Source organism: Nerophis lumbriciformis, linkage group LG08 (genome assembly GCF_033978685.3).
Source record: "Nerophis lumbriciformis linkage group LG08, RoL_Nlum_v2.1, whole genome shotgun sequence".
NCBI lineage: Eukaryota > Metazoa > Chordata > Actinopteri > Syngnathiformes > Syngnathidae > Nerophis > Nerophis lumbriciformis.
This window is the reverse complement of record NC_084555.2, coordinates 44,788,681-44,807,636: the sequence shown is the minus strand read 5'-3', so window position 1 is coordinate 44,807,636 and position 18,956 is coordinate 44,788,681. Positions and strand designations below refer to the sequence as shown.

General features: G+C 39.8%; 1 protein-coding gene across 4 annotated transcripts in view; it reads right to left on the bottom strand.

Annotated features, from left to right (window-relative positions):
• actn1 (actinin, alpha 1) overlaps positions 1 to 18,956 on the bottom strand; it is a 117,247-nt gene that overhangs the window by 26,183 nt on the left and 72,108 nt on the right. For 3 of the 4 annotated variants that reach the window (XM_061969000.1, XM_061969002.1, XM_061969003.2), the window contains exons 8-11: positions 15,215 to 15,300; positions 5,989 to 6,081; positions 3,295 to 3,525; positions 3,071 to 3,218 (exon numbers count right to left, since the gene is read on the bottom strand). In XM_061969000.1, coding sequence (XP_061824984.1) covers positions 3,071 to 3,218; positions 3,295 to 3,525; positions 5,989 to 6,081; positions 15,215 to 15,300 — 558 coding nt within the window. Of the gene's footprint in view, positions 1 to 3,070; positions 3,219 to 3,294; positions 3,526 to 5,988; positions 6,082 to 11,546; positions 11,633 to 15,214; positions 15,301 to 18,956 lie in introns of all 4 variants that reach the window. The other variant, XM_061969001.1, reaches the window with a different exon arrangement.

Sequence of the window (18,956 nt, the reverse complement as noted above, 5' to 3'; positions counted from 1 at the left end):
GCATAGAGTTTGGTTTGCTCACTTAATCCCCCTGTGGAGGAATTGAGAAACTTTTACAGCTCTTCCTTCACGCCAGTAATGGCATTGTTAACATCTTATCTGCCTAAGCACCACACGATGTCTGCACACCCTGAGTGAAAAGATGAGTTTTATACCCCCCTAGACCTAAACATCCGCAAGCTAGCAAGCACAAACAAGCTGCTCATCTTCAGCGACTTCAATACCAGAGTAGGAAATGAACACGACCACTGGACATTTGTGCTTTGGCCATTTCGGAGTTGGGAGCCTGAAGGAGAACGGACAGTTAAACTCTGCTGTAACCAGGGCCTCTGCGTTACAGATATCTACTTCTGCCAAGGACCAAAATCAACCCGACAACAGACAACCAAAGATCCTGCCAATGGCACCATCTCAATGTTGTCCTCACCAAGATAGCTGAGCTGCATGCTGTCCGAAACACCTGCAGCTACCACAGCACAGACTGCTGTACCGACCACACCCAGATCTGTGTCAGAAACAAAAGAGGCAGCACCTCTTCTTTGAGACAGCACCTCACTTCGCCTTAAAAGTTGCACATAAACACTGCAAAGACTGCATGGGAATGTTCCAAAAGCTATTGGAAAGAGCTGTGCGATGAAATCAAGATTTGCCTCTAGGGAGGACATTAAAGCCATAAAACATAAAGAGAGCCACAGGACCAGCATCTGTTGAGACCGCATCGCAAATACAGAGAGGTTATCACTGACAAGATCAAGCTGTTAGGTAAAACACTGCTTAGAGCTGTACACTGTTTGCAACACAGTCCCAGAAGACACATTCACCATCCTGCAATGAACTTCCCGACTTCTTAACCAACATTGACAAAACCCTCTCTGGAAGATTAAAGTCATTAAACGCACAAAAACCTTCTTATCAAGTTCTGGAGAGAAGGACAAGTACTGCAAGCAAGATTGCAACAATTACCTTGGTTTTTTGCTGTTCAGTTTAAAGTAAGCAACGTATTTTCAAGAGTCCTACTCCTACCCGTAGCCCGAGACCCTGTGTGGTTTCCGCTCTGGACGATCAACTAATCGACATTAACTTTTCTATCTGCCAACTGCAAAAAAAAGTGCCAAAAGCAGCCTCAAACGTTTGCATTGCCTTTGTCAATCTAACAAAGACAGCTGGCCAGGTGATTCGCAGTGGTCTCTTCTCACTGCTTAAGAGGATCCAGCTGCCCCCCAACACTCATTGACCTAATCATTGCAAAGCACACCAACATGCATGACTTCATCTGCTACACAGGAGAGAACTTAAGACCTTTCGGGATTCACAGCCGTGCGAAAGGAAGAGGGAGTATTTTTTAACATCCACCATGACGGTAAGCTACTGAATCTTTCAAGGCTCCAGGTAAAAAAACAAGTTTGGTGGCCTTTCTGTGACCACTTTTCCAGCCACTTGGAGAAGAGGCTTGGCTGCTCCCCATTTCCGCAACGAAAAGTGAATTGATGACCCAGAATAACCAGACTGACATTAAAGTTCATGACCAGCTCCTCAATACAATGGAGAGTCCTTCAATTATCTGGGCTAAATGTCAGGAGCAACCTTTCCCTGGACACTGAAATGAGTGTCCACTTTGGCAAGTCAGCAATGACCTTTGGCCGCCTCGTAAAGTGTGTCTGGATAAATCCCAAACTTTGCCTGCATACCAAACTGAGGTTGTACTCAGCAGTATTCTCTATGGCAGAAAATCATGGCCAGCCTACACTTGTCAAGAACATCGGTTAAATCAGTTCCATGTCAGGTGCTTTTGAAAGCTCATGAACAAAGTCACAATATTATAGAGAGCTGAAATCCCATCCATCCATTTCAATCTTACAGAAAGACAACTTCGCTGGCTAGACCATGTCCGCCTTATCAGACCTGGACGCCTCCCCAAGAACCTCCTCTATGGACAACAAGTGCGTGGCACTCGTTCTACCAGACACCCACTCCTCCGTTTCCAGGACGCATGCAAATATGACCTCAGAGCCAAGCACATAAATGTTTGGAAACTCCGGCTTACAATCATACCAGGTGGAGAACAGCTGTCAGGACAGGCAGCAAGTGAACCGAAGAGGAGAGAACAAAGAACCTGGAGGCAAAGGGGCATTCCAGCTGAAGTGACCTACTCTTGCGATCGAATCGGCCAACAATGTCGCTCTGGCATTGGACTACACAGCAGACTAGAGGTGGGGGAAATAATCGAACATGGACAATTATAAAATCGATTAGTAGACGGCGGGGCGCAGTTGGGAGAGGGTTCCTGGTTCGATCCCCACCTTCTACCAACCTAGTCATGTCTGGTGTGTCCTTGAGCAAGACACTTCACCCTTGCTCCTGATGGGTCGTGGTTAGGGCCTTGCATGGCAGCTCCCGCCATCAGTGTGTGAATGTGTGTGTGAATGGGTGAATGTGGAAATAGTGTCAAATCGCTTTGAGTACCTTGAAGGTAGAAAAGCGCTATATAAGTATAACCCATTTACCATTTAGTAAACATCAATAATCGATAATCAATTTATTAATTATAAAAAAAGTAATGCAGACAGTTCTAAAATTTGTCTGCCTGCAGATCCGACCAGCTCTTTTATTATAGGGCACTTATGATCCAGTTTTGCTCACATTTCCATGAATTTAATAAATGTGCTGGGAATTTCTTATTAAAAATGCACTGGTTTTAAAAGTTGTGGGTGATAAACGCTTATTTAGTGAGACGAAAAGAAATGTAAAACTTTATGATTAAAGATGCATCAATAATCGATTTTTAATCAAATCGTAGCTCCTGAATCGTAATCGAATCGTGAGGTGGCCAAAGATTCCCACCTCTACAGCAGACCAAGATGATTCATTGTCTGCGAGGAAGACGCAGGCCAGATGCCGATGACTTTGTAATGTTACTGTTTATACTGTACTCTATCACTTTTATTTAAGCAGTAAGCCATAGTCAGAAGCCATACTTGGTACCTGCTCAATAAAGAAAGAATAATCAAGTATATAGCCATCTACGTTTTGTGCGTATTTAGGTTTTTTTGGCCTGTTTCTCAGTGCAGACCTTCGGTCCAGCTCTCGTGGATGGTGGCTTTCTGGCGGAACTTCTCAGCCAGGTGGTCGAGTCTCTCCAGTCTGCGGATCTCGTTGAGGAGCCACTCTTCGTACCCTTTCTCCGCTCCCTCCAGATTGCCCCAAGCATTGTTGATGTCCTGTGGGAGGTGGAGCAAATAAGAAGTTTGCTTCTTCTCAGTTCTTCTGGCACAAGAAAAAGCCAACAAAACCTACCGACACCATCTGTCCCTCAGAGGGCATGAAGGCAGGCCTGTTGCTGAGCCTCAGCTTGGTCTGCAGCGTGTTGAAATTGATCTCCAGCTGGCACTTCTCCTGCACTTTGGGCGGCTTGTGGAGGCGGCGGTAGTCACGGAAGTCCTCCAGTTTCTGCTGCATGGCTTGCATGGTGTTCTCCGGCATGCGGTTCTCCAGCCACGGGATGGTGCGGCGGATCCACTCCAGCAGCTACGTGTGTAGTGTGTGTGGGTGTGTGTGTTTCATAAGAGGCAGAGGGCGGAGAAGAACAAGTTGAGATGCATGCAAGTTAAAATACAAGGAAGGATGATGGTGGTGAGAAAGAAAATTCTCTCTCAAAGCAACACGGAGACGCTAATGCATGCTTTTATTACAAGTCGTATAAATTATTGTAACGCCCTGATTTCTGGTCTTCCTAATAAGGTTATTGCACCTTTACAATTACTCCAAAATTCAGCGGCACGTGTCCTGACGAAGACCAGAAAGCGGGCTCACCTTACACCAGTTTTAAAATCTCTGCATTAGCTCACCGTGTGTTTCAGGATCAATTTTAAGATTCTTCTTATGGTTTATAAATGTTTTTATGGTATTAGGCCTTTTTATCTTTCAGATTTGCTTTTACCCTATGAACCTTTCCGGGCCTTAAGATCCTCCGGCACTCATCTCCTAATTATTCCAAAAATTAAGACACAAAGTCACGGGATGGCATCTTTCCACCATTATGGCCCCCGTTTATGGAACAGCTTTCCGGAGGACCTCAGGGCTGTTTTTAAGAGCAGGCTTAAGACCCACCTTTTTGATTTGGCTTTTACCTGATATTATTTTATTGAAATCTTTTGTATTTTACTTTTTATCTTATTAGTTTTGCAAGATTGTATTTAGTTCTACTTATTATTTATTTACTGCATATACATTTTATTCTTTAATTTTTTTCTATTAATCTTCATATGTCTTACTTGTATCTTATTCTTTATCTCTACACATGGTTTTTACTATTTTACAAGTTTTATTATTTTTATTTTCCAACATTCCTCAGATGAGTCATCTGCCTCAGGGGTTATCGGCCGCTTTTGTGTCAGCGTCCTGGTGGCCATGGTCTGATGACCTCCTGGTGCAGATGGCTCCTGTGATAGTGTTTACTCACATGTCTCCTCTGTACTCTTTGTTTATATAGTTGCATGTGTGTGTATGTTGTGTGTGTGTGTGTTTGTGTGAAAAGTATATTACAACTGAGTACTGCTGCGGCTCATACGGACCATACCTGAGAAACAGATATTTTTCGTCGGCCCTCTGGGGAGGCGCTAGCAGCCCAACAAGGGGCCACAGCCCTATGGTTGAAAACACTGCCATACATAATTTTGTTGTTTTAGCGGTTAACTTCTTTGTACACTTGCTTTGACAAATAATGACAGGCAGGGAAAATCACCTTTGCATTACACCTTTACATTTAGGACTGTTTATTATTTTTAACGCCTTACTATTTAGAGCAGGGGTCCCCAAACTACGGCCCTCTGGTGTCGGAAAGTCCCAAGTTTAAAAAAAAAAAAAAAAAGTATATATATTTTTTAATTATTCTTTTTTTTAATCTGTCCTTTCTAATCCATTTTCTACCGCTTGTTACTCTCGGTGTCTCCTAGCTGCTCAGGCAAATCATATTTTTCCATTGATAACGTGACATCAAGTTCGCACTCTTTCAGTCAATTAGTGCACGAGGAATATATATGTGTATATATATATATATATATATATATATATATATATATATATATATATATATATATATATACAGTATTTTTCGGAGTATAAGTCGCACCGGCCGAAAATGCATAATAAAGAAGAAAAAAAAAAACATATATAAGTCGCACTGGAGTATAAGTCGCATTTTTTGGGGACATTTATTTGATAAAAGCCAACACCAAGAATATACATTTGAAAGGCAATTTAAAATAAATAAAGAATAGTGAACAACAGGCTGAATAAGTGTACGTTATATGACGCATAAATAACCAACTGAGAACGTGCCTGGTATGTTAACGTAACATATTATGGTAAGAGTCATTCAAATATCTATAACATATAGAACATGTTATACGTTTACCAAACAATCTGTCACTACTAATCGCTAAATCCCATGAAATCTTCACTCCTGAGTATAAGTCGCACCTCCGGCCAAACCATCAAAAAAACTGCGACTTATAGTCCAAAAAATACGGTATATATATGTATGTATGTATGTATGTATGTATGTATATATATATATATATATATATATACACACAGCCTGGCCCCCGGCCAAATTGTTTAAACCCAATGCGGCCCCTGAGTCAAAAGGTTCTGGGACCCCTGATTTAGAGTGGTTAAATTATTTTTTACACTAATTATTATGACTGTTAAGAATATACAAATATACCCTAAAACATTGCATGTAAGCCTGATCAAGCGTGTATGACGGCCACAGTTTGACCATGGGACAGATGATTTCTATTTTCTTGATCTGCTACTGATACATAGATAATTTGTCTTTTAAATGCGTTTAGCCTGTTCCAATATTAACTTTTTGTGCATTAACAATGCTGTCTATTCATTTATCATTTATTAGAGGCACAAACAGAGAGTGGTCTACAAAGGGCAGGAAAGAGCAAACAGTGAGGGGGATTTTAGTGGCGTGCTCACATCACTGGCCAGCTTCTCGTAGTCCTCCATCAGCTGTTCATTCTCCTGATTGACAGCCAGCACCTTGCAGATTCTGTTAGCCGCCGTCTCCGCCTGAATCAGAGAAGGGGCGGAGTCAGAGATCATCCCTTTACAGTTGTATCAAAAATGTAGGAAAAGAGTACATCCAGGAAACGCACACAGAAAACAGCAACAAAGAAGTAGTCAATGAGATGCGGTGCAGGTGTGCAAGCACCATATGAAGCGTACAGCACAGTGCAGTTATTATACAGATGCTGATATCGTTATAGATTGCAGGTGCACCTAATGTTGTGTCTGCTGAGTGTATAAGCAAACTTCTTAACATGAAAGCTGGATTTTTAAATAATTCATTTAGACGCACATCTCTCAACTTGATATCTCATCTGGTTTTCATCAGTTTCCATGACGACAGAGTCAAAAGAGCGCACTAAAGTTAAAGCACATGCAGTCAAACCATCGTCTAAAACACTGCTTCTAAATTATTTTCTGTTACGCCGCCCTAGGTAGAAGAAAACATTTTGCGACTCCCCTACCCACTCTCCGCCTGACTATAAATTTGTCTACAAAATTGTTATAAGTACACCTCTACATAGCATTGTATGCTTATTAACATTAGGGAAAACAAAACAAGAAGAAACAAAATAAGTACAGATAGTTGTTTAGTCTGTAACAAAAAAGATTCCCCTGAAATAAAAAAATAAAAAATGTTATTTAAAATAACATTTTTTAACCGACTTGAACCAATTGGTACTGAAAAACTAAACTAATAAAACTCAATACATAATGATGAATAAATACAAATATTAGTAACATTAGCTCAGGAGCACAATATATTAAACACAAACATTAATAAAAAAAATTGTGCTGATTTTTTATTTCTTTAAAATAAGGAAGTCAAGATTAATGGCTACAATGACCATGTTTTGTTGTGCACAGCTTTTCGAAGCGGGGTTTGAAGCATGATACCGCATGATACTGCTGAAACAGGTTTCTCGGGTCACACGTTCCCCACCCCAGCATCGCACCTGGAGAACATACACACATTCACACACTGATGGCGGGAGCTGCCATGCAAGGCCCTAACCACGACCCATCAGGAGCAAGGGTGAAGTGTCTTGCTCAAGGACACAATGGACATGACTAGGTTGGCAGAAGCTGGATATCGAACCAGGAACCCTCAGGTTGATGGCACGCTCTACCCACCGATCCACGGCGTACATACACATACATATACAGTGTATGTATGTATGTGTATATATGTATATATATATATATATATATATATATATATATATATATATATATATATACATATATATGTATATATATATATATATATATACATATATATATATATATATATATATATACACAGTATATATATATATATATATACATATACATATATATATATACATATATACATACATATATATATATGTATATATATGTATGTATGTATGTACATATATATATGTATATACATACATATATATATATATACATACATATATATATATATATATACATATATATATACACACATATGTATATATACATACATATATACATACATATATACAGTATATACATACATATATATACATACACATATATATATATATATACATATATATACACATATATATTACATGCATATATAAATACATATACATGCATATATAAATACATACATGTATATATACTGTATATATACATACATATGTATACATATGCATATGTACATATACATACACACACATATACATATACATATATATATATATATATATATATATATATATATATATATATATATACACACATGTAGTCAAGGTTTCTGTGGTTTATCCGTTATACAGTGCTCAATACCGGGGTAGAGCGAAATATACGTTAGGTCAGGAAAAAACACAAGAGGCTATATCCTCCCTACAAGCCAGTCAGGACGAGCAGGGAAACCTGCGAAACAGGCTTGTAGGGATGTTACAGCCTCTTGTGTTTTTTCCTGACCTAATGTATATATACACACACACACATATATCTACATATATGTGTATATATATATATATATATATATATATATATATATATATATATATATATATATATATATATATATATATATATATATATATATCTACATTTATATATATATATCTACATACATACATATATATATATCTACATACATACATACATATATATATACATACATATATATATATATATACATACATATATACATATACACATATACATATATATATACACATATACATATATATATATATATATATATATATATATATATATATACACATAGATATATATATAGATATATATATATATATATATATATATATATATATATATATATATATATATATATATATATATATATATATATATATATATATATATATATATATATATATATATAAGAATAATAATAAATAAATAAAAATCTATTTTTAATTAGACGTTTTAAGGCCATCTCATTGCAACTAGATGGAACGTTTCTAACCTGTAACCTGTTTTGAAAAAGTTTCAATATAAATATTATACCAAAAAATACATTGCGAGGACTGGTTTGAATCGAGAATCGATTGTGAACGGAATCGTCACACTAGGACCCGGAATCGGATTGTAATTGTTCGTCGCTCAAAGATTCACACCCCGAGTTTCTTCCAGCCTGTTTACAGAGTGCATCCCTCGCTGGAAAAGTTAGGAGGATTAAAAGATGTCTTTTGGCAATGAATCAGCACCACTGTCACCCGCAGGCCGCAGGAGAGAAAACTTGGCCTCGCTTAGAGACGTGCTGCAGTGGCGAGATGCCTTAAAAGGAAAGTGGCGACGCGCGGGTCTTGCTCTTGTGAGCAAATGTTTGCACACTGGACTTGTTTGGCAAACACAGCGACACATGACTTTGTTCTGACGTCAGGGAAAGCATCAACACTCGACTAACTGTCCTCTTTTGGACTTTTTAATCAATCATTTTGCAGCAAACAAAAGTATCACTGGTGTACTGAATACTAAATACTATAAGGGCCTTATCTAAACTGCTAAATAGCATGTGCAAACTATAATAGCATATGCAAATTATAAAATTACTTGTACAATTAGTGGGCGTGTTGCGATTGATCTACTAAGACTGCATGTACAATTGATAACAAGTGCAAAAGAGGGGTGGACCACTGTTTTTAAATGAGGATTTTGTATCTATTAGTGGCTGTCACCATGGAGACACTCATTTACAGCACATTCATAGCATCATGCTCCAAACTGTGGTGTTTTGCTATGTTGTGGAACATGCAGCACACATTTATAATCTGGGCCACCTTTTCAAGGTTTGTAAAGAAGCAGGATATAGACAACAGAACCTAGTTTTAACAAGCCAAAGGTTCGCTCTGCCAAAAACACAGACAATAACTGTGCTGGCGCTCTGGAATGATCCAGTCGCAACAAAATGCATGTTGCAAGAAATGTTTTATATACTGTAGGTCGGAGATATAAAACATTAATGCTATGGAAAAAATCATCAAGCTGCAATACAATTATTGTTAGAATAATTGTATCTAAGTTATCACAAAACTTTGTGTTACATTGAGTTCAGCTCGCCCTGCGAGAGGACAAAAGCTGTCTTTGATCCTACCAAGCAGAAGGCTTGTAAAACTCCAGTGTACGATGGGAAGCGACATGAAGGCGTAGGTTTCTTTTATGTATTGTAATCTTCTGGAAGATTTTGTCTTGACCCGAGATCTACAAAGCGGAGAGGAAGCAGGGCCTGACTCCCTTCCAGGCACCTCTTCTTTGAACTGTTTTACGACCTTTTCTTTAAACTGTTTCCGACCTTTTCTTTGAACCAACCTTTTCTTTGAACTGTTTTGTAATCAAAGGCGATGGCTGTTTACGACCCCCTCCCTTAGAAACAGCTGTTGCCATGTAATCAGGGAAAGTCCAAATAAAAGAGCAGGCGCAAAATCTTTCGACAGCGCGTGGTGACACTGATACAAGGGTACAGGTGTACGCGTTTCTCCTCATTGAGCCAAATTTAATTCTGTCTCTGTTTAATTCCTTGCTTCTTGTCTTGTTTAATAGATGTCATCAGTGTTTGAACCTGACAAATATTAAATAACATTTCTTAATAAATATTTCTGATAGTCCAAATATGTTGGTATGCACACATACATTGTATTTTCTCTCTATTGTTTGTCTTATCTTATATTTAATTAACTTTTAAAGTGCAGTTAGCACAATAACAAACCAGCAAGTTTAATGATCATTTCAGGCACAATATGTTTTTATCCACAAAGTCAAAAATGTCTGTAGTGTCCAAAGTGCAGCCCAGGGGGCCAATTTCGCCCCACAGCTCATTTTTTATTGGCCCTCGCACAGAACGTAAAGATTAAATTAAATCATTATTATCAATATGTCATTTGTAATGCTGTCAAACTATACATTTTTAAAATCAGATTAATCACACATGTTACTAATAGTATAAACTCGCTTAGCATGATTTCAATTAACTCAAAAATTCCAATTAAATTAAAAAAGACCACAATACTTGGTCAAAAAATGCTAATTAATTGTTAGAATAGATAGAAGGCAAAGAAGCAAAATAAATTGCAATAAACTGTGTATATACAGAACGTGATTAATGTGATATTTTGTGATTCATCGCATAAGTTAACTCAATATCTTTGACAGCCCTGGTTATTAGATTACACAAATGTTCTTGGTCACCAATAACACTGTGGAGGTTGCCCCCCAGTGGGTTCTCCAGACCACCAATCACCGACATGAGAGACCAGGTTTCAGTGTTTGATGCTGTTTTATTTTCAGCGTTCTCCATTAGTTTGCTTTTCAGCACAAGGTCTATGTCTGTCACTCTCGCTACAACTCTCCTTCAGCTCCAACTCCCACTCCAACCCCTCTCTCCTCCCGGCTGCTGCCTTTTAACAGAGAGACAGGTGATTAGATAACCAGGCCCAGGTGGGCTATCTACACACCTGTCGCTGATTTCGAAGCCGGTCCTAGCACACCCCGCTTCGCTGCAGGCCACGCCCCCCTCCACAAACACAAAGATGCAAATTGCAAATTTTTGTCCTCAAAATTCTACAGACAATGACAATGTGATTGTTTTTTTGTTTTTTTTTTCAAATTTTTTATAAATACCGGTAAATAAAGTATGTAAGTATTCCCAGCCTTTGCTCAATACTTTGTTGGTGCATCCTTAGCAGCAATTACAGCCTCAAGTCTTTTTGAATATGATGCCACAAGCCTGGCACACCTATCCTTGGGCAGTTTCGCCCAAAGTAACAGACACAGTACGGTTTACTAAAAGCACTTTGAAACTTTCTACACTCTATCTAGCACACTTCAATACACTATTAAAAATGTAATTTAAAATACTCAGACATGGGACCTAGAGCTACTTTCTTACTTGAATTGTATAGAACTCCTTTGCGACATTTAGTGTTGGTGGGTCACAAAGAACTAATTATTAGCACAAACAAAGACCACCCGTCTTCTCTCACCTTCTGCTTGCCTGAGAAGGCGTGGTAGTAACACGACACATAAGTCATGACGACCTTCTCGTCTGGCCTCAAGGTGCTAATGATATCTGCTCGGTCACAGGAACAGAGGAGGCGGGGAGGAGAAAAAACCCACGAGAGGAGAGAGAGAGAGGCACAAAAAAAGAGAGTAAAAGTGTGCAAAGACAAGACAAAAAGGGGCCAGCAGAAGGCACAAGGGTCTCCAGTCTGTCTGTGGTTTGTCCATAGGAGAAGCTCATCAAAAAATGTACTTTCAAACTAATCAATAGCATATAATCCCAATAACGCATATCCTGTTCAGGGTCACAACAGGAGCCGGAGCCTATCCAAGCTGGCTTACATCATAGACTGCCGCCTGTCAATCAAACCGTGACTGGGAAGAACAAAGGGAATTGATCTCACACTGGATACATAAAAAAGTCTTGAATCTACTTTCAAGTGTCACCTTTAACTATGCAGGATGGATGGCTGCATGGATGGATGATGGATACATTGATGAATAGATGAATGTATGCATTGATTCATGCATGGATGGATACATTGATGATGGATATATGAATGCAATCGTAAATAAATAGATAAATGCATTTATGGATAATGCATCAACGGTTTAGAAGAATGGAGAGATGCATGGATGGATACATTGATGGACGGGTGCACAGATGGATGGATGCATTGATGGACAGAAGCTTGGATGGATGATGGATGGATGGATAGTAGGATGGATGGATGCATTGATGGTTAATAGATGAATAGATGGATGAATGGCGGGATGGATGGATGTATTGATGGTTAATAGATGAATGGCGGGATGGATGGATGCATTGAATGATGAATGGATGGATGCATTAATGGATGGATGGATGGATGCATTGATAGACAGATGCATGGATGGATGGCTGGATGAAGGAAGGAATGGACAGATCCATTGATGGATGGATGCCCTGATGGATGAATGGATAAATGGATGGATGCATTGATGAACAGATGCATGGATGATCGATGGACAAAAGGAGGTATGGATGGATGCATTGATGGAATAATGGATAAATGGATGGATGCATTGGTGGACTGATGCATGAATGGTCGATGGATGAAGGAAGATGTAAACGCATCCATTGATGGATGGATGGACGGATGCATTTATGGATAGATGCCCTGATGGATGAATGGAGGGATGATGGTTGCATTGATAGACAAATGAATGGATGCATTGATGGACAGATGTATGGATGGTTTAATAGATAAAAGGAGGGATGGGCGGATCCATTGATGGATGGATGAATGGAGGGATGAACGGACCCATTGATGGATGGATGAATGGAGGGATGATGGATGCATTGATGGATGAAAGGATTGATGTATTGATTGACAGATGCATAGATGGATGGACGGATAAAAGAAGGGATGGATGATGCATTGTTGGATGAATGAATTGATGCATTGATGAACAGATGCATGGGTGATCAGTGGATAAAAGGGGGTATGGATGGATGCATTGATGGAATAATGAATAAATGGATGGATGCATTGGTGGACTGATGCAGGAATGGTCGATGGATGAAGGAAGAGGTAAACACATCCATTGATGGATGGATGGATGCATTTATGGATAGATGCCCTGATGGATGAATGGAGGGATGATGGTTGCATTGATAGACAAATGAATGGATGCATTGATGGACAGATGTATGGATGGTTTAATAGATAAAAGGAGGGATGGACGGATCCATTGATGGATGGATGAATGGAGGGATGAACGGACCCATTGATGGATGGATGAATGGAGGGATGATGGATGCATTGATGGATGAAAGGATTGATGTATTGATTGACAGATGCATAGATGGATGGACGGATAAAAGAAGGGATGGATGATGCATTGTTGGATGAATGGATTGATGCATTGATGAACAGATGCATGGGTGATCGGTGGATAAAAGAAGGGATGGATGGATGCATTGAAGGAATAATGGATAAATGGATGGATGCATTGGTGGACTGATGCATGAATGATCGATGGATGAAGGTAGGGATAAACGCATCCATTGATGGATGGATGGATGCATGCATTTATGGATAGATGCCCTGATGGATGAATGGAGGGATGATGGTTGTATTGATAGACAAATGGATGGATGCATTGATGGACGGATGCATGGATGTTTCAATAGATAAAAGGAGGGATGGACGGATCCATTGATGGATTGATGAATGGAGGGATGATGGATGCATTGATGGATGAATGGATTGATGTATTGATGGACAGATGCATAGATGGATGGACGGATAAAAGAAGGGATGGATGATGCATTGTTGGATGAATGGATTGATGCATTGATGAACAGATGCAGGGATGATCAATGGATAAAAGGAGGGATGGATGGATGCATTGATGGAATAATGGATAAATGGATGGATGCATTGGTGGACTGATGCATGAATGATCGATGGATGAAGGTAGGGATAAACGCATCCATTGATGGATGGATGGATGCATTTATGGATAGATGCCCTGATGGATGAATGGAGGGATGATGGTTGCATTGATAGACAAATGGATGGATGCATTGATGGACGGATGCATGGATGTTTCAATAGATAAAAGGAGGGATGGACGGATCCATTGATGGATTGATGAATGGAGGGATGATGGATGCATTGATGGATGAATGGATTGATGTATTGATGGACAGATGCATAGATGGATGGACGGATAAAAGAACAGATGCATGGGTGATCGATGGATAAAAGGAGGGATGGATGGATGCATTGATGGAATAATGGATAAATGGATGGATGCATTGGTGGACTGATGCATGAATGATCGATGGATGAAGGAAGAGATAAACGCATCCATTGATGGATGGATAGATGCCCTGATGGATGAATGGAGGAATGATGGTTGCATCGATAGACAAATGGATGGATGCATTGATGGACAGATGCATGGATGGTTTAATAGATAAAAGGAGGGATGGACGGATCCATTGATGGATGATGAATGGAGGGATGATAGACACATTGATGGATAAAAAAGGGATGGATGATGCAATGATGGATGACTGAATGGATGGATGGATGCCCTGATGGATGAAAGGAGGGTTAATGGATGTGTTGATGGCTGAATGGATAGATGCATTGATGGACAGATGCATGAATGGATCGATGGTTAAAAGGAGGGATTGACGGATGCATTGCTGGATGAATGGATGGATGGATGAATGCATTGATGGATGGATGGATGTCTCATGGATAAATGGAGGGCTGATAGATGCATTGATAGATGAATGGATGGATGCGCGGCAGACTGATGGCTAATGTGTGTCTCCGCCGTAACGAGCATAGCTATAAAATAAACACTTTTGGTTCTGTTTACAGCAGTGGACGCCTAATCGGGTCTGAATCTTAGGAGCCCCCTGCGGCGAGCAAACGGACAGACAGACGTGGAGGTTGTGGCCTCTGAGTTAAAATAAGGTGGTTCCCATCATGCATTTGGTGGTGAGAACATGCAGAGAGAGAGAGCGGCCCCTGCAGGGGAGCGTGTGCGCTGCAGAGAGAAAGTGTCATCGTTAGAACACCTGAGGGAGGGAAGACAAGGGAGCAGGAAGGAGGAGGAAGGAGGAAGGAGACGCCGCATCCTAGGATACCTTCTGGGCGCCCGAGAAGGCGTGGTAGAAGCTAGACACGTAGGTCATGATGGCCTTCTCGTCTGGACGGGCAGTGCCCACAATGTCTGCGGGGAACAGAGGAGGTCAGGGTGGGAGGTGGGGAGGGGGGGGCATTATTTGAGGGTGTTACATCAAAGCACTCATCAACGACCAAACAGGAAGTAGAACTCAGGAAGTGGCGTCCAAATGAGCTTGAAAAGGAAAACCATCCATAATCATCACACTTTTATACACACTTACAAATTGATACCATGAAGCAGTGTTTTTCAACCTTTTTTGAGCAAAGGCACATTTTTAGCGTTGAAAAAATGCGGAGGCACACCACCAGCAGAAATCATAAACTCAGTTGACAGTAAAAAGTCGTTGTCACAATTGTTGGATATGAATTTAAACCATAACCAAGCATGCATCAATATAGCTCTTGTCTCAAAGTAGGTGTACTGTCACCACCTGTCACATCACCCTGTGACTTACTTGGACTTTTTTGCTGTTTTCCTGTGTGTAGTGTTTTAGTTCTTGTCTTGCGCTCCTATTTTGGTGACTTTTTCTCTTTTTTTGGTATTTTCCTGTAGCAGTTTCATGTCTTATATTTCCCGCATCTACTTTGTTTTAGCAATCAAGAATATTTCAGTTGTTTTCATCCTTTGTGGGGACATTGTTTATTGTCGTGTCATGTTCGAATGTACATTGTGGACGCCGTCTTTGCTCCACAGTAAGTCTTTGCTGTCGTCCAGCATTCTCTTTTTGTTTACTTTGTAGCCAGTTCAGTTTTACTTTCGTTCTGCATAGCCTTCCCTAAGCTTCAATGCCTTTTCTTAAAGGGGAACATTATCACCAGACCTATGTAAGCGTCAATATATACGTACCTTGATGTTGCAGAAAAAAGACAATATATTTTTTTAACCGATTTCCGAACTCTAAATGGGTGAATTTTGGCGAATTAAACGCCTTTCTATTATTCGCTCTCGGAGTTGTGACGTCACATCGGGAAGCAATCCGCCATTTTCTCAAACACATTACAAACACCGAGTCAAATCAGCTCTGTTATTTTCCGTTTTTTCGACTGTTTTCCGTACCTTGGAGACATCATGCCTTGTCGGTGTGTTGTCGGAGGGTGTAACAACACGAACAGGGACGGATTCAAGTTGCACCAGTGGCCCAAAGATGCAAAAGTGGCAAGAAATTGGACGTTTGTTCCGCACACTTTACCGACGAAAGCTATGCTACGACAGAGATGGCAAGAATGTGTGGATATCCTGCGACACTCAAAGCAGATGCATTTCCAACGATAAAGTCAAAGAAATCTGCCGCCAGACCCCCAGGAAAAGAGAGCGGATGAGGGTATGTCTACAGAATATATTAATTGATAAAAACTGGGCTGTCTGCACTCTCAAAGTGCATGTTGTTGCCAAATGTATTTCATATGCTGTAAACCTAGTTCATAGTTGTTAGTTTCCTTTAATGCCAAACAAACACATACCAATCGTTGGTTAGAAGGCGATCGCCGAATTCGTCCTCGCTTTCTTCCGTGTCGCTGGCTGTCGTGTCGTTTTCGTCGGTTTCGCTTGCATACGGTTCAAACCGATATGGCTCAATAGCTTCAGTTTGTTCTTCAATTTCGTTTTCGCTACCTGCCTCCACACTACAACCATCCGTTTCAATACATGCGTAATCTGTTGAATCGCTTAAGCCGCTGAAATCCGAGTCTGAATCCGAGCTAATGTCGCTATAATTTGCTGTTCTATCCGCCATGTTTGTTTGTATTGGCATCACTGTGTGACGTCACAGGAAAATGGACGGGTGTATATAACGATGGTTAAAATCAGGCACTTTGAAGCTTTTTTTTAGGGATATTGCGTGATGGGTAAAATTTTGAAAAAAACTTCGAAAAATAAAATAACCACTGGGAACTGATTTTTAATGGTTTTAACCCTTCTGAAATTGTGATAATGTTCCCCTTTAAGGGCACTCACCTTTTGTTTATTTTTGGTTTAAGCATAAGACACCTTTTTACCTGCATTTACAAAGCAATTCGCTACCGGCTGCCACCTACTGATATGGAAGAGTATTACACGTTTACTCTGCCGAGCTCTAGACACTCTACAACAACACGTCATTTGCAGACTATAATTACTGGTTTGCAAAAAATGTTTTTAACCCAAATATGTGAAATTAGATCATCTCCCCACGGCACACCAGACTGTATCTCACGGCACACTAGTGGGCCGCGGCACAGTGGTTGAAAAACACTGCCATAAATGCTCCAATTAACGCTTTGTTAATTAACTGCCTGGTGTCCTATAACCGCCATGATGTCTAAGTAGGTCAAACAACTGCTCAGTGACCTTGTGGTTAGAGTGTCCGCCCTGAGATCGGTAGGTTGTGAGTTCAAACCCCGGCCGAGTCACACCAAAGACTATAAAAATGGGACCCATTACCTCCCTGCTTGACACTCCGCATCAAGGGTTGGAATTAGGGGTTACATCGCCAAATATGATTCCCGGGTGTGACCCCCCGCTGCTGCTCACTGCTCCCCTCACCTCCCACGGGGTGATCATGGGTGATGGGTGAAATGCAGAGAATAATTTCACCACACCTAGTGTGTGTGACAATCATTGGTACTTTAACTTTAACATCATTCTTTATGTTGTGTTAATGAACTCCACAAGATGGCAGTAGCTGCATTAGAAATATGATGAGTGGTCAGCGTCCCAGCAGCTTTATCTAGCTCTGCATGCGCTAGAAAATATTGTAGAGAAAGCCAAGTGTGCTACTCTTGTCATACGGTTGTTAAAAATCAACTGATCAGCACTATAAATGCTGACTCAGCAGTTTAGCACTATTACAACATTGGTTGTGTTGCTGTTGTGTTGTACAATAACCTTTTTAATACATGAGCATGTGGTCAAAGAGAGCTACAATATCCGTTCCACTTTCTCATGCACTCCAAATCATTATTAAAGTTAAGACAGTAACTTGGGGTGTATAATGAGCTTTTGCTTACAGGAAATAACATCTCAGATTATTACATGATTCAAAGTAATATGGGTGCACAAAATAATTGATTCGAATCCTGATTCTTATTTATATTATTCTAAATTGATGCATAATTTTCAAAAATCAATTTAAAAAAAAACTTCCCAATCCTCAATTCAATGAATTGAGGTTGTAAACAGGAAGTAGAATTGCAGTTCAATTTCAAATTGAACAAAGTAAAGTTGAAATTCCATCCATCCATCCATTTTCTACCGCTTATTCCCTTTGAAATTCCAACAGATAATTGTGTTGTTTTCCAGAATCCTGCTTTACAGCATATTCCATATAGGACTGATTTACATATTTCATAGAAAAAGTTTTACTATGAATCTCATGTACACATTAGATTTAAATTACAGCAACCATTTTTCATCTATAATCTAAGAATAAAAGCATCTTTTAAAACACAGATAAGAACTATAAACTTATAATTAAAGCTGCAAGCAGCGATGGACGGGACCGACTTTGACGGCACATAAAATCCAAACCGGAGCAGTAATTAAAACTCTTTGGTCAACTTTTAATCAGAAGGGTTCAATCTCTCTCCTGTGCTAGTTTGAAGCCGACACGACAAACGCGCTCAGAGGAGATAATGTTTGAAAAAAGGTGACCGGTTTTTACCAAACTTTTGTTTTGAAGGGGGAATTGCAAACTTCCTGTTGATTTTTGCTGGGGGTTGTCAATA